Here is a 15,529-nt window from a genome sequence, read left to right on the forward strand (position 1 = left end):
CAGAAACTCACAGCTGTGGCAATTCTGCACTTAATGCACCTCCCTAACACTTGCTGTACCCCCCTGCTGCCTTCGCTTTGCTCTGCAGGGCTGTCAGCCTCACAGGTGGAAGCCTGCAACTACCCCAGCGTTAAGGCAGCATGCAGTTCTGTGCTCACATTCCTTCCCCTGACCACAGCCCTCCTTCTAGAGGTGAGTTCTGCCAACCAGCCCAGGCACTTTGCTCTCCTGTGCCAAAGAAAGCCACTTATTTCGCCAAGCACATCTGCTTTACCTGGAAGAGGGCTGCTGGAGGCGGATGCCTGCAGTGCAAGTGCCCCGGGCAGGTGGTGAGTGGGCTGCTGGGCTGCGGCCAGAGCCCGTCCAGAGGGACTGTCACACCTGGACCAAGCTAAGGGCCGGGGCCCATCTCAGCTGTCCCAGGGCTGCAGGGCAGGTGAGGGGAAAGGGCAGCGTAGAGGTGTCTTCTGCGCTCGCTGATTATGGCTCGAGCAGAAAGGGAAGGGGCTGCGATGTATCCTCGGTGTTCTCGCGGCATGGAAATAATCCCAGCAGCACTCCCCCTGTTTTGTTTGCTCTTGACAGGATTTTGTAAAGGCTTTGTTTGAGTCTGTTCTTGTGTATTACGATACCCACATGGAGCGCATGGGGAAAACTGTCCCAAAGCAAGGTTTAAAGCATGGAGTGAAACTGGACAGCTAAGGCAGAAATTTGGCTGTAGAAATGCTAACGACCTTGCCTTTGTAGCAGCAGCAGGCCTCACTGGGAAATGGGCCTGATCCTCAAAGTGCTTTTACGGGCAGTGAAGCAAACATAGCCATGCCCACGACACCCCATCCACCTCATGCTGCTCCCGAGGGATTGTGCAGCTCTTTAAGGAGGTGAGAGGACGGTCAGCCCTGCAGCGGGCTGGGAGTAAGCTCAGCTTTTCATCAGCTGGACCTGGTATAAATGACCCCATTGGTGTCCTCCAGGCTCTCCTCTTCCCATTTCAGAGCAATGGGAACGGAAATGGCAGTTCCTATTTACATGAACAGATGGACTTTGGTGTTTCTCTTTGAAAGGTACCACTATTCTAATTAAGCGAAAATAACCACGGAAAAGCATCAGTTATCGTAAAATCAAGATGTTACAGTTCAATTGTATTTCCAGACTCCGACAAGCTGCTGGAATGCATGCCGTTTAACTTTCCTCTATGATATAATAGTTTAAAAGAGATCAGGGTACATTTTACCATAGTGTCTAGCAATGTGCGTTTATTCAGATTTTTGGCAGGCAGTTCTGCACACTCTTGCTAAAACTGTGAATCATCCATTGTTGGCTGATTGCACGCTAGTTGCTAAGAGATCTGTCAAGTGCATACTGAGGCTTAATTCTACATTTGCTCTAAGAAGAGCTAAATGTATTAAATTGGAACATGTCACATCCTTCCTAAACAAGTAATTAAGGCAGTGCTATGAGCCTGTCTGATGGAGAGAAGAGAAGGAGCTGGGAACATCTGGAAGACTTAACTCTGGCCGAGGTTGGCCTCCTCTGTCTGGGAGCGCGGGGTTTGCTGTGTGTTGGATTTTCACATCTTGATGCGGAGTGGAAATAGGGAGACGTTTAAAAAAAACAGTTTTGCAAAAGGACTTGTTTTTCAGTGTCCTTATATAAACCTCTTAAGATGATCTAATGCCATTTCACAAAGTGTAAGTTTCAGTAATGGAAAGACAATACGTCAGTGTTTCCTAGCTGGCTTACCCCCACCCCTCCAGAGTGAACTCCGCATTCAGCTGCTCCTCCTGCTTCCAGGTCACACCGTGCAGCATCCCTGGGCACCAGCAGAAGCACCAGGTATGTTGTCCTAAGCACCTTGCCTGGCCCACGTAGCCCCAGGGAGCCCTTTTACTGTCTACAAAGACAAAATCGATTCCCTCAGTAGTAAACTTAGCACATCATCGGTTTCTCTGAGTGTATGTCTGCATGTGCGTGGATGTGTGGCAGCAATTTAAAGAGATGTAAAAGAAATTGGGACACTCAGACTCATCTGTTCCTAAATCACATCACTGGCACAATCGTTTGCTGTGAGCAAAGGAGCTCCTCGGTTTCTCACCAGAGTGCTCTCTCCCTCTCACGTGCTGAATGGGCAGAGGAGCCATCTGGCCACGGGTTGACCGCTCCTGCTGTGCAGGCGTGTGGCGGGCTCATGGCTCCAGCCCCAGACCCAGCAGCCCTCGTGGGCCGGACTGCCTGCAGTGAGTTACCTCAATGCTGAATCACCTTCCTTCTGAAAGTAAGAATGCCAACCCTGCATCAACCACTGCTACTCATTTATGTTCCTCTTCCAGATGCTGTATTTTGTCAAACCTTGTTACTAAATTTCTCTTCTTTGTTTAGGGCTTTGCAAGTGCCATTGAAGCCCTCTTTTAGTCCTGCCACTACTCAGTGAAATAGATTGAGCTCTGAGGATCATCCTCTGAGTGAGGTTTTGGAAATGACAGCCTCCTGCCTGTGGCTGTTCTGCGAGGCCTTGGCACCAACTGGCCGCTCTCCGTGCACAGTGACACAGTCCTGGAGTGTGGTGATGGCACGGCAGGCGCAGAGCTGGCTGAGTTCCCCTGATCCCATGTGGTACTCCCTGCCTGTCCAGCTGAAGGTTTCTTCTCTGTGTTACTGCTGGAATGAAAGCTGCTATCCATGATGCAGTCTGAATACTTCAGTTGCTTTTTCCCAAACACAGAGCAAAAGTGTGTCTTTGGTTCTTTGTTGGAGTGAAAATTGAAAATTTCACCCTTTCCAGCTAGTGATGAATCAGCATCGCTGATGCTTTTCCTGTTGTTCTCAGAGAAGCAAAGCAGAAAAAAAATGTTTGTCTGTATCTTGATTCTGTTGTCTGGAGACTTTCACTAGGTCCTTTTGCTTGTACAAGTTCCTTTGTTTTTTGATACATTGTACTAAAATGTATTTCATACCATTATTTTGGCTTTCATGTCCAACTTTAATTTTTTCTCTAACTATAAGTTTCCATTATATTTGCTTCTTAAAAGAAGCCTGGAAAGGGAAACTTCATCAAGGAGTGTGGTGATAGGACAAGGGATAATGGTTTTAAATTAAAAAGGGGAGTTTTTGATAAGATATTAATGCAAAATTCTTCAGTATGAGCATGGTGAGGCACTGGCGCATCCCAGGGAAGCTGTGGATGCCCCCTCCCTGTAGGTGCTCAAGGCCAGGCTGGATGGGGCTGCAGGCAACCTGGGCTGGTGGGAGGTGTCCCTGCCTGCAGCAGGGCTTGGAGCCAGGTAATCTTTAAGATCCCTTCCAACCCAAACCATTCTATAATTCTCTGATGTTCTTTCTGACGTGTGAATGCAGCATTTCTGAACATTTAGTGACATTTTTGTAGAACTGCTCCTGGGCATCACTTATTTCTAGCTTGCAAATTTGCTGCTCAGTGATCTGGCATATAACGATTTCAGCTTTGAGAAAATAACGCTTGTGAAAATTACTAATTCTGTGTCTTCGTTATGTAACTGATTTTGCTTATTAGGGACATCTTTCTGGTCTATGAAATCTATCACTTGTTTGGTGAATTTAGCTCCACCACCTTACATGTAACTACAAGAGTGTAAAGTATTATCTGTATTCTGAACAAAATAATACACCTTCATAAATCAGTATCTGCAAACTGTGCACTAGGTTTTTCAGGAGCATCATCTTCCTGGTCGCTGCAGTGAGTGGTCTCCGACGGAGAAGCTGTGTTTGTCCCCCTAGGCTGAAGTGAGTATTGAAAACATCTGGTGCGTGATGCAGACTTGCTTGCTGCCTTCACTTTCTTTTTAACTTGATAAGCTGCTGAAGCACAAGATAAACAGGCTAAAGAGAAGATCGTAATCTTCCTGCTCTGACCCTGCAGACTGCACACATTTCTGCAGCCTTTTCTCTTCACTGTTGTGTAACTACGCTTAGAGCTCTTTTCACCAACCAAAATGGATAAGAAAGCAGGCTTCCTACCTTTCCCCTCAAGCACTAACCACTGGTAGTGCATCAAAAGCATTCAGCAGTGGGTAGAGATGAGTCTTAAAACATACCCTAGCATCTAGAAAGAGTACAGCCATCGTTATTTTTCCAAGTTTGCACTTCAGTGCTTAATGCACAGATCTGTAAACGTGTGGAGTTGCAGCAGCAGCAGATCCAGGTCTCTCATACTGAAGAAACTAAAGCTTTTGCTGTGTGACATATGCTTCTTTCTTGTTCTTCCTGAAAGGTATCCAGCGATGGTGGGGAACGAATGCGGAGCTCTCAAGCTCTTTGCCTTTCTTGGTGGTATGTAATGAGGAAGTTTCAGGGCACCTTCATTTTCTCCAGGGTGCTGGCAGCAGGTGTGCTAGGGGCTTGATGCTGCAGTCATGTGCGATGATCCTTATGCCAGCTGCTGCCAGCAGTTTCCAGTTGCTTGCCCTGTGGTGCAGACGTTGTTTCCCTCCTCCCAGGCTAAGTTATCCTCATGGGCTCAGCTGCCCAATGCAGTGGTGACATCCTCCCCTGGAGCAGCAGTCACTCCCAGCCCTGTAGTTGAAACCAGAGCCAGCCACCAAGGAATCATGCTGTTCAGCAGTTCAGTGGCAGAAATGCATGGAATGGTTTTCATTTAACTTTTCCATGAATTACCCCGCTCCAGCAGGAAGCTCGGTTTTTATTTGTGCTGGGTCCTGCAGGTACATGTGGGCTCTGGCATAGCTTTTGTCTGGGAGCACTGCAGTTACAAGCTGTTAGGTTACTGCCACACCTCGGGTGGGTTTGATAGCAGCTGGTGAGCTAATCGTTTCCATTTTGTTATGATTTTATACATCTCAGTTTTTCCCTTTATTTCTACATGGCAGCGAGGTTATGTAGTGCTGCAGGGGGAAAGGAAAAGCCATCAGGCAGGCCAGCTGAAGCAGTGACACCATCTCCTGCATTGTTGCCTCCTGGCTGTTGCTTCATGTTCCGCCTCTCCTCAGTCATGCTGTGGCAGTGGGCTCCACACAGTCTCATGACACAGCTCTGAGCAGGGGACATGTCCCCAGAGCTGAGGTGTGCTGGCACCCAACTCACTGGCAGCATCGTGGCCACTCTGCGAAGCGTGCCAGCATGGATATGGTGAGATGCAGGCACCTGCTGCCTCGGGAACATGAGGTGTGATTAGGAAGCATGGGTCATCACATTCAATTAGCCCCGTATAGTTTGGCTATGTGCTTCTTAATCTGCTCCTCCTTTAAAGTAGCTCTTTCTGAATACCATAGCTTAAACCCTAATTTCTAATGTGTATTTAAAAGCCTATAGGAAGGTATTTCCCTTCCCAAAGTAACTGTTTGCAAGACAAAGTGGTGGGATGTCTATGAAGCTGCATCTCTGGCAAAGTGCACAGTGAACAGAATTAAGTACGTGAAGGGAGAGAGCTTAGCCCTCTCTGAAGGGGCATGAGTGGATCAGGAGTCTCATATAAAGCATATCTAGAAGAGCTTTTATTAAGTAGAATCTTTAAAAAGTTACACTTTGCATAGCTGTTGTCTTGCTTTTGATTTTTTTTTCCACTGTCTCTGTACATTTAAAGCAAGCATGGTGGTTTCCCTTTGTTTAAAATCCATTTGTATTTTATGTCTGGACAAGGCAAAGATGTTTATACAGTAGGACAGTAGTAACTCACTTGCAGACATGCCGAAGAAATATATTCCTCATAGCCCCCTTCCTCATTTCCCTGCACTTTCAGCTGAACGTGGTATTTAGCACTATTAAAGAATATGGTCTCAGTAAGTGGGAAAGTAGATAAGGGCTTGTTTGGTGGGGAAGGGAGTGCCTGCTCGTGCCCTGGAAGTGGCTTCCTTGCAGGAACAGTGTTACTGGCATTTTTGCAGTTATGGTACAAAATGCAAAGGCACATCTTGGGGGGATTCTGACCTCAGTGGGATCAGGGTTTCATCCTCTGCTGCCTGCCCAGGGTTTGGGTCCTGCATTCGGGTTTGTGTGCGTGAAAGTCAGATGGCAACTTTCTTTTCCCAACCATGTAGAGGTCTGTTATGGATAAATCCGCCATTTGGGATGTTTTGTTGCCTGATGTGCAGTTCACCCTCAACTGTGGGAGTGGGTGGTGTCAGCATTGGTGGCTGAGGCTGGTGGTGGCTTTGGGGAGCCCTTGGGAGTTGTGGGGTGGGGGATGGGGGGGCAGTTCCTACCTCATAAAAACTTTCAGTTACAGAGGGAATGTACCAACTGCTGGGTTTTTTCATGTGCTGTTTGTTTCAGTGGTCGCTGCTTGATTCTCATTTCCTCTCGATTGCTGTAAGCCTCCAATGGGCAGTCTGTGTAAGAGCAGCATGTATGAGGCCCTTCCTCTGCCTTTGTCAGTCTGAGCTCAGGGAAGAGCAGCCGGAGATGGGTGATCATTTATGCTTGCTGCAGATTTTCCTCTAAAGCTGATGAATTTATTAAAGCTTGTCAGTATTGTATAAGACCACTAGAGGTTATTTTCAGGTTAAAGTGTCACTGCTTGCACTGTGATGGCCAACTTGTTCAATAGATGACTTCTAGCTTGCTTATATTGAGATATATTAATTTTGACTGCTCTGACTGGTTGGTATGTCTTCAAGGATTTGGTTCCATTTTATGAGCATCAGCAAATTTCTGTATTCCTACTCGTATGTTGCTTTTCTTTCAAGTTAGCAGGACCTTACTGGAACTAGTTGGGAGAAGGAACATGGTCAGAACTTGCATTTTCTGCAGTTGTTGTTATGTTTGTCTAGTCACTTCATGACACACTTGCAGGATGCATTAGCATTGCTAAAATAAGACTGTCAAGTCAACTTCTCTAAAAGCATGAATGAAACCTTGTATTAGAGGGGGGGAAGGCTCTGCGTTAGTATAACCTCTGCCTGTGGCCTTGTTCTAAAATAACAAGGGATGTTTCTCAGTGAAAGACCAGTTATTGAGTGGATGTAAGGTGAACAAAAACGTTCTCTTTGCCTGTGAATATGGTCGCTGGGCTGGCTCCTGGGACTCTGCTTCTCCTCACTGCCCATCCTCAGCATGTGGCAGCATTGACCTGGTAGCGACTTCTGGGTATTCTCCACGGCTCCCCAGCTGTAAAACTAGGTAGGACAGATCTTCCTGATGATGATCCTCTGCCATTCATGCAGCTGAAATCCTTGGATTGCAGGAGGACTCAGAGCTGGATGGGAACAACTGCCATCGGGCCCTGCTGGGCTGGAGCTGGGTGGGAGCTGCTTCTCAGCGGAGCAGTGTTACTTAATATAAATGGAAACTTCTAAATCCTCTTCTGAGAAGGAGGTGGATATGCTTTTCAGTGTTAGAACTTACAAGATTTGGAGTCCTCTTGGCAAAACGATACGCACACAGCAAGATCAGAAAGCGGTAGCAGGCTTGCCAGCATCTTGGCAATTAACTGCGAGGAATCTCAGCAAAATCTGTTTTAGTGCAAAGTAAACACTCTTAGAGGGTCTCTAGAAGAAGTCCTTTATATTTATGTTCTTTGATAAAATCAAGATTCAGTGAAGATGGGAGGAAATGAATTGCTGAAATGAAAATGCAGACAAGACCCAACCTGATGGGGCACATGGGAGCCCCAGAGGCTGCTCCTCTGCAGAAAGCCCGAGCGATATTTACTGCGGTATTCAAACTGTGAGCAGCCCTTCAAGAGGTTGCACACACAAAAAAAATAATCCTAGTTGAGGTATAATAATTTTTTACTTCTTTAGTGTAGATTTTCCTTTAAAAAGAGCTCCCTACCTTAAAATAAGTGGAGTATTATCCTTGCCAAAGATCTTTCAGCCTCCTTAGAATAGGGCATTTAGATGCCCTGGGACAGAGTAAGCATCGTGAATGCTCAGTGTCAAGTCTTGAACAAACAGCACAGAAACAGTAGTACAGTACAGAGTGAAACCTGACAACTCGGCATTAAAGGAAAGGAATGCTACTGTATGGTTTGATTGTGATCAACTTATCTTCAAGTGGGTTTATTAGCAATTTAATAGAATATTGGTTATTCAAGAGCCATAATAGCCCCGGCTGAAATGTCCCTTATGCTTGGTTTTCCCATACCCTGTGGAATGAGCAGAATGTGACAGTCGAGCTTTCAACAGACTTCATGAATTTTAAATACTTTTCAGCTCTGAAATGGGGCACATGGCGTGTGGTCAACAGTGGACAAGGAGCTGGCAGCCACTGTGGGTATTATAGGATATTGAGTGTCTGGGAGATAATGAATGCTTGGCTTATCCAGGTGCATTCTTGGCCCACTGTGCATGTCCAGGCAGAGTGGAAGATATTTCTCTGTGCAACCTTTAACAATTGATCATTTTGTATTTGTAAGCAGAAAGTATTTAGATTGTTACTTTCTCAGCATGCCAGCGTACAACTTAAATTTCATGTCATCATCTTTATCCAGCAAAATCTTCACTGTTTTTCTGTGACAATGCATTCATGCTGCTTAAACTTTTCCACTAACCTGATTTTATGCCTAGTAGGTCTTAGTGAGCCTTTTTTTTTTTCCTAGTGACCTTAAATCTCCATCTTTTTAAGCGTTCTTCTTTCAGTGTTAACAATTTACTCCTGATTGAAATTATTTCTACTTGCTGTGGGTTGAAATTTCATCCTTTTTGTGGCAAGTAAGCAGCTTGCTGGCTCCTGCCCTGTGGGAAATGGTGTCCCTACATTTCAAAGTGTTGTAAGAGAAAGGGCAGAGACAGACATCCTTTACTCCTAGGGAGCTATGTAGCGTTTCCTCATGCACTTCAGTTCTGCTTAGCTGCGAAAGCACGACATCAAGGATGTTCAGTTTAATTGTGTTTTTTTACTATGTGTAGAAATGTAACTAGATTGAAGGTGTTGCAGATTAATGGAATAACAGTGATCAAGGGTAGAGCTCTTCATCTTATGTCTGTTTCATCTGATGTCTGTGTAGAAATTTGCTGTATTATTTTTGGTCGTTTCACTTAGATTTTGCAGCTACCTAATTCTTTTTTTCATAGCTGTCATGAAAAGACACTTAATACAATCGGGCCCCAAGTGTAGTTTTTTTGTAAAGATTTGAAATCCTGTAATATCACTCATGGTAGTTATCCATATTATTTATTTTTTGCTATCAAGTCATTCTGTTGCAGTTTCTCTGCCACAGAGTGGACATGAGATTAGAGATACTTGCTGCATTGGTGTATGTGAGTGTATGTGCCAGCAGATGTGGCACCAGCACTTGGGGCACCTGCGGGAGGGCACGGTCACAGGACCTCCTGAGACGTGCCACCTGGAGCTCTCCTGCTGTGCTGCTGAAGAGCTGTCAGAGACGTGACGTTTGGATGGGATCCATAGGGTGCCTCAGGAGCAGCTACCCTATGTCATCCCATAGCATGCTACTGAGCAGCTGGTTGCTGAAGATCTTCACTTCACCCCCCTCCCTGAAAGAGGAGGGGGCCACACAGAGCCCCTGTGTGGATCGAAAGGGGAATCACAGAATCACAGAATTGGAGGGGTTGGAAGGGACCTCTAGAGATCATCGAGTCCAGCCCCCCTGCTAAAGCAGGCTCCCTACAGCAGGTTGCACAGGTAGGTGTCCAGGTGGGTCTTGAGTATCTCCAAAGAAGGAGACTCCACCACCTCTCTGGGTAGCCTGTTCCAGTGTTCTATCACTGCCACTGTAAAGAAGTTCTTCCACATATTTATGTGGAACTTTCTGTGTTCCGGTTTTTGGCCATTGCTCCTTGTCCTTCCACTACATACCACTGAAAACAGTCTGGCCTCATCCAGTTGCCTCCTGCCCTTCAGGTACTTGTAAACATTGATCAGATTCCCTCTCAATCTTCTGTTCTCTAGGCGGAACATCCCAGGTCTCTCAGCCTTTCCTCATACAGGAGGTGTTCCCGGCCCTTTATCATCTTTGTTACCCTCCACTGGACTCTTTCTGGGAGATCCCTGAAGTACTTGTCAAAGCAAACTGCAGTTCTTCAGCTGGCACGGGTGGTAACAGCAGGTACAGGGCGTCCTTACCAGGCTGTGCGGGGGCCTGCTTGCTGGAACAGAGCTGACATTACTTGTCCTACACATAGTGCTTTTATGGTTTGATCTCTTTAGAGGAGCAGCACTGGAGTGCCTTCTTGTTTCACTGCTTCCCAGCTGACAACAGCCAGGGCTGTTTCTGGTGTCAACAGAGAAGGGACCAAAGCTGGAAGCAGGAGTTGGAAACTCTTCCATAACCCACATCCTGCTGATGTCCGAGATCAGCGTACGCTAGGGTGTGTATCTCAGCTACTTAAAGCAAAAAAACAACCAGTAGTAGGTTTTTCTTTTCAAAAAACCTCAAAACTATTACAGTGCTGCTTTATTTTCTTTGAAGCCTCTGCAAGCCCAGAATGACAGTGCTTATCATCAGGAGGAGACAGAGTTCCCTCATCTCCCAGCTGAGCAGATGCAGACAGGAGAGGATCTGGATCATGACCAGCACTGGTATCTGGTTTTGCAAAGCTGAAGTCTACCCTTTCCTGGCCCCAGATTTGTCCATCTCTATTTATATTCCTCACTCAGAGACTTGCTCAAAAATGCATTATATATTGACAGTGGCACTTTGTGAACTCAGAACTAATGGCTCCAGAAATAGTCACCTCAGAGATATCGCAATCTAACTTTTGCATATATTGAGTCTGACATTTGCTTTGCATGGCTATAAATGACAGTTTAAAAGGCATTGAAGCGGTGATCGAAACCCAATAATTGTGATTTACCACGCCAGAGAAATTGGTGGTGGATGTAAAATTTCAGGAGACAATGCAGTAGCGTTTCTTGGGCTGCGAGGCCTTTTACTGAGGGCTGCAGTCTCCAGAGAACCAAGCTGTTAGCACTTAAAGCTGAACTCTGCTATTTTAGAAACCTAATTTAGTATCTGGTTCATTGGATGATCTTCAGCTCTCTGAATCTCTCTGCATCTTTTCATTTGAAGCAGATCTGTAGATATCTTCCCCCTTTCACCAAAAGCTCAGAGGTTTGGAGACAAAGGCAGATGAGTAATTGCAGTCATTAAGGATTACTTCGTTTGTACCACTCACAGCTTCTGCCCAGATCTAGCTGTGCCTCTGCACTTAGTGGAATTTTGGAGCCTTGGGGAAGCCATGCCTACGTCTCAGCACCCAGCCCAGGTGTTAATCAGGCAGCTTTCCTGCCGGGGTGCTCTTTGCTGGGATGAGCCCGTGCTTTGTAGCAGTGCTCACCACTGGGTTCAGGCCCCTCTTACAAAGTCATTTCCTTGTTTCCACTGTCCTTCAAAAAGATCATTTCCTTCTTATTGTCAGTTGCATGAATCTCATAATGTGGTTAGTGCACAGAATACCAGTAAATAATTAAGGAAACAGCCTTCGTCTAGAGTGCATCAAATACTAATATAGAGAAGGAAAAATCCCAGCACATCAGTTACAATAATTGGTGGAACCAGCAGTCTGGAGGGTAATGAGCTCCATTTGTATAGCACGAGGAAATTGGATTCTTATAAATGTCAAATGCAGTTATTGTCCTTTTTCCTTGAAACAGAACTGAGCTGGCTGAAGTCCATTGTCTCTCCATCAGCTTTGTTATGGATTAGACACATCCCGTCTCACACCAGGAATTTGCTTATTAGAAAAAATATCACTACACAAAGCATACAAGCTTTAACACTCAACTGGTGTACTAATGGGTACATTTACAATAAAACCCAATATTGTGTTACGAGCCTTAAGCCGACCTGAGATAATATGATACAGAAATCTTAAACGATACAGATGAGTGTTTTCTTTGTGTGCTACAACTCTGACTACCTGGGGTTTTATTTTTCAAATAAAGGAGATAGAGTAAGGGAAGGTGACTTTTCTTCTTGGCTGCTTTGAAAAACAGTAAATGTAAGTCTTCTTCGTTGTGAATGTGCTTGTAGTCAGTTCACTTCCAAATACTGAATGTATTTTACTGTTGTCTCCTGGGTAGTGTGGCTTCACAGAGAACTTTGTCCATCTGCCTTTTTCACTTTTCTCCTGGGAAAAAAAGCACGAGGTAGTTGTTTGTTCAAAATCAAAACTAGCCCTGTGACTTTGTCTTTCTTTCCTTTTAAAATTTCACCAATATGCCTTAAGAGTCCATGCTTCATAAAAACTGGTATTGCTTGTTTTGGGAGAACGAAATGCAAGGAGGATAGATCAAACCTGTTCCCTGCTTCCCTGTTTTTAACTTTTTACTTGAGGATAACAATCACTTGTCCCCCATTAGCTGGAGATGGCATCTTGTGCTTTCTCCGGGTAGGAACTGTATTGAAAGTGACACAGTCCTTCCTGATTTGGGAGTGCTTTCACGAAGGCTCAGGGATGGAGCCAAGTTCTCAATTCCCTGTTGCAGTAATGAGATACAAACTCAAGCAGATTGTGTGAACTTTACTAGCTATCAACCCCGTCACTCAGTGATGCAGTATGGTCAGTATGCAAGATAGTCATGTGTCCTTGGTGGCAGACGCTTACCTTGAACTTGCTACACTGGAGAACCTACTCAGGACTGCAGTACCGCTCTAAAAATGTCATGGTAGGGACAATGCCGGTTTATGCTCTTTCTGTGCAGGCGGCTCAGACATATGCAAAGGCAGAAGGGCTGTTCAGTTTTGGTTTTGTTTTTCCAGAATTCTATATTTACAAATTCTCTTTCCCTGGCAGTCTTTTTAATAATGTCAGGTCTTCCCTTCAGTCTTCTTTGTGCTCTTTTTTTCATTTCTGCTTCTACTGAACGAAGATCCTGACGTTGCCCGTAGAAAGAAAAACAAACAACAGAAACAAACAAACAAAACAACAACAACAAAAAAAAAACCAGTAACCTGAGACTTCTTTTTATTTTACGCAAGCTGTGGATATTGAAAAATATTCTTAGCATATGTCACCAGCCATGTGAACATTACTTTCCGATTAAATCTCTCAGCATTTCTACTGGTTGCTTAAAAGCTCTGCAAATCAAGGAGCCATAGACATGAATCCATTAACACCCTGGTGGAAAAAAGATCCAGCTATTTATATGGCAGTCATTTTTTAAATTTAAACTTGGTTTCAGAAGTTAAAATGAGCACAACTGTTGGGGAAAATCATCTTGAGCATCTTACATATATATATATATATGTATCTTCAAAACCTGGAACAATCATGGAGCAAATTAAACCAGTTTTCTGTGATTTTGGACAACTTTTAGATGTGATATCTTTCCTTTAGTGTCTGTGCTGCGGCTGCATCAACCCCTGCAAATTAAATAAGGAAACAATTCAAGGCATCTCTGACATAGCCTGGTGGTTAAATTGTAATCAGCATCTGGTAATTAAAACATATGGCTGAGGCAGCAAACCCAAAGTCAGCATTTACCTTCCATTATCCGCATTTGCTGGGTGCTTTGCTCAATTGGTTCTCCAAGAGAAGGGCTGCTAAACAGCATGGGGCTGAGTGCTGTGTGCCTGGGGAGCTGCAGGCACCTTTGTGTCCAGCACCTGCCTGGGGACGCGCTTCAGCCCTGCTGACTGCACTCACCTTCCTGTTCTCTTGCTGCTTCCTCCCCCCTGTCAGCACTTACCTCTGCAGAGGTGCCCTGCTGACTGCGTCCAGGTCACTTCTCAGGGCAGCACGAATGTTTTGCATTGTTGCGATGCTCTGGTCTGTAGGTGCCTCAGACAGATGGCTGGAGGCCTGGCACAGATCACACAGCTGCACACACCCCACAAACACCTATAGTAATGGGAGGCAGAGAGAATGAAGCAGTCTTTCCTTTTTGTTTGTGTTGGTAACCAGGAACAGCCAAGGCACATGGTCACTTGTTCTACAGGGCAAAGCGTGGTGCTGGACTGTGGCAGGAGGCTGAAATGCCTACGGCATCCTCTGGGTGCCAGGGAGGCTGCGTAGGCCATGTGCAGGCAGCAGGATGGCAGCTGGGCAGGGGCTGGGGCAGCCTCTGGCTTGGCAGCTGCTGAGGGCTTTCACTTGTGGTCATCTGGCATCAGAAAAAGAAAGCTTGCTGATGTCAGAGAGTACATGTGGTTCTGCCTTCAGTGTAACCTATGGGTATTCTACAGGTGGCCCAGGTACCTGCCTTCATCCTGCTCAACCTCAGGCTGTCCTGGGCTTTGCCTAAAGAGCATCTGGGAAGTGCCAGTGGGGTAAAGAGGCAGCGCTAGAGAGCAAATTAAATCCATTGTCTCAGATTTATGATGTCCATGGCGTATCCTTTACCTCCTGACAGCAGCTTGCAAACCATCAAACAACTACATGGGTAACACACAGAAGTGAAGTACACACAAAGAACGCATAGAAATGGAAAGTCTTGCAATTCTCTGGTGTGGTAGCTCCAAGAGGCAGAGAGAACTGGCACTTGCTAGAGCTGGAAAGCTGTAAAGAAAATTAATATTTACTGACCTCAGTTTCTTTCACTGACTGAAAGGAAACCTAGAGTAGAGCTTCTGCTTCTGTGGCTGGTAGAGCTGTGTCTTGTGCCTGAGTGTGGCAGAAGGAGAGAACATCACTCTTCTGGCAGTGCTCTTTCCTGCTCAAATCCAAGGGACAGGCGTTTGCAAGAGAGAGTGTTGCTGTGCAGGAGAACTGGACTTAACATACGTTTTGGACCCATCCTCTCTTCCTGCTGGATGTGGTTCCTATGAAAAGGTGATGGCCCGACCCTGACTGCTTGGCACCCCATCCAGGAGGTCTGGGAGCTGCAGTGGGCGAGGGACAAGAGGCTCTTGTGTCAATCTGGCTATTGATTTGTTAAAGAACTTTGTTTTTTATTAAAGATACATATTTAACATAGTTTTAAGTTTATTATTTTAAGTTTTTCAATGATACAAGCAAAGTGTGCTCTAAACAACGTTTTCTTGAACAGGTTGAAGCCATGAAGAGAGTACTAGAAAGTCTTAACCTCAACATGGTAGAGATGGTAGATGAAAATGCAACCTTGGATGGTGGAGACGTCTTATTTACAGGTACAGTGTAGTAAATTTGCTGTTTAAATATTCTGTCTGCCTAGAAGACAGCATGTCATCTGTTGCCTGCATAATAAAGTGTTGTTTGTGTGGCTTGTTAAATCAGTTGTTTGCTAAATGTCACGTAGGTAGTGAAGAGATTAATTTTCAGTGCAGCCCTCCATGTCCTGTCTAATGCCTGAATAAATGAAGTAGCAGTACACACGGTACAAAGAACGGTACTGTGCATACAAATTTTATTTTAGCTTGTAAATTGCCAATAAGGAACGTGCTTTCAATAGTCAGCTGCCTGCAGTTGTTTCATATTTCTTATTACAAGCATCTATGCTTACGCAGACTCATTTTCAAGAATTGTGAAGCTTGATGCAGGCAGTTGTCACTGGTTCAGTGAATCAAATACAAAAAATGCCTTTTAGTTTATGGAGAAAGCAGCAGAGTTGCCTGCCAGATGTCATGTGCTAGACAACTTTTATGCATGGTTGACTTCAAGGGTGAAGATACTGACAGTGTTTTTTATGTCATTAAACCCATTAGGCATTTTCTCAC

At 45.1% G+C, this 15,529-nt stretch overlaps 1 protein-coding gene and 1 long non-coding RNA gene across 4 annotated transcripts in view; one reads left to right on the plus strand and one right to left on the minus strand.

Moving 5' to 3' along the window:
* DDAH1 (dimethylarginine dimethylaminohydrolase 1) overlaps positions 1–15,529 on the plus strand; it is a 52,009-nt gene that overhangs the window by 20,378 nt on the left and 16,102 nt on the right. Inside the window, exons 1-2 of one of the 2 annotated variants that reach the window (XM_021405256.1) lie at positions 3,312–3,759; positions 14,884–14,983. In XM_021405256.1, the coding sequence (XP_021260931.1) occupies positions 14,893–14,983 (91 nt within the window). In that variant the 5' untranslated portion in view covers positions 3,312–3,759; positions 14,884–14,892. Of the gene's footprint in view, positions 1–3,311; positions 3,760–14,883; positions 14,984–15,529 lie in introns of those variants that run through there. The other variant, XM_021405255.1, reaches the window with a different exon arrangement.
* LOC110402802 lies at positions 11,381–14,873 on the minus strand. 2 transcript variants are annotated; one of them, XR_002441318.1, is made up of 3 exons: positions 13,585–14,871; positions 12,501–12,768; positions 11,381–12,023 (listed from the first exon to the last, which is right to left on the minus strand). It is a non-coding gene; the product is annotated as an uncharacterized LOC110402802 (long non-coding RNA). The 2 variants fall into 2 exon arrangements; XR_002441317.1 differs by having other exon boundaries at positions 12,501–14,873.

Source organism: Numida meleagris, chromosome 7, assembly GCF_002078875.1.
Source record: "Numida meleagris isolate 19003 breed g44 Domestic line chromosome 7, NumMel1.0, whole genome shotgun sequence".
Lineage (NCBI taxonomy): Eukaryota > Metazoa > Chordata > Aves > Galliformes > Numididae > Numida > Numida meleagris.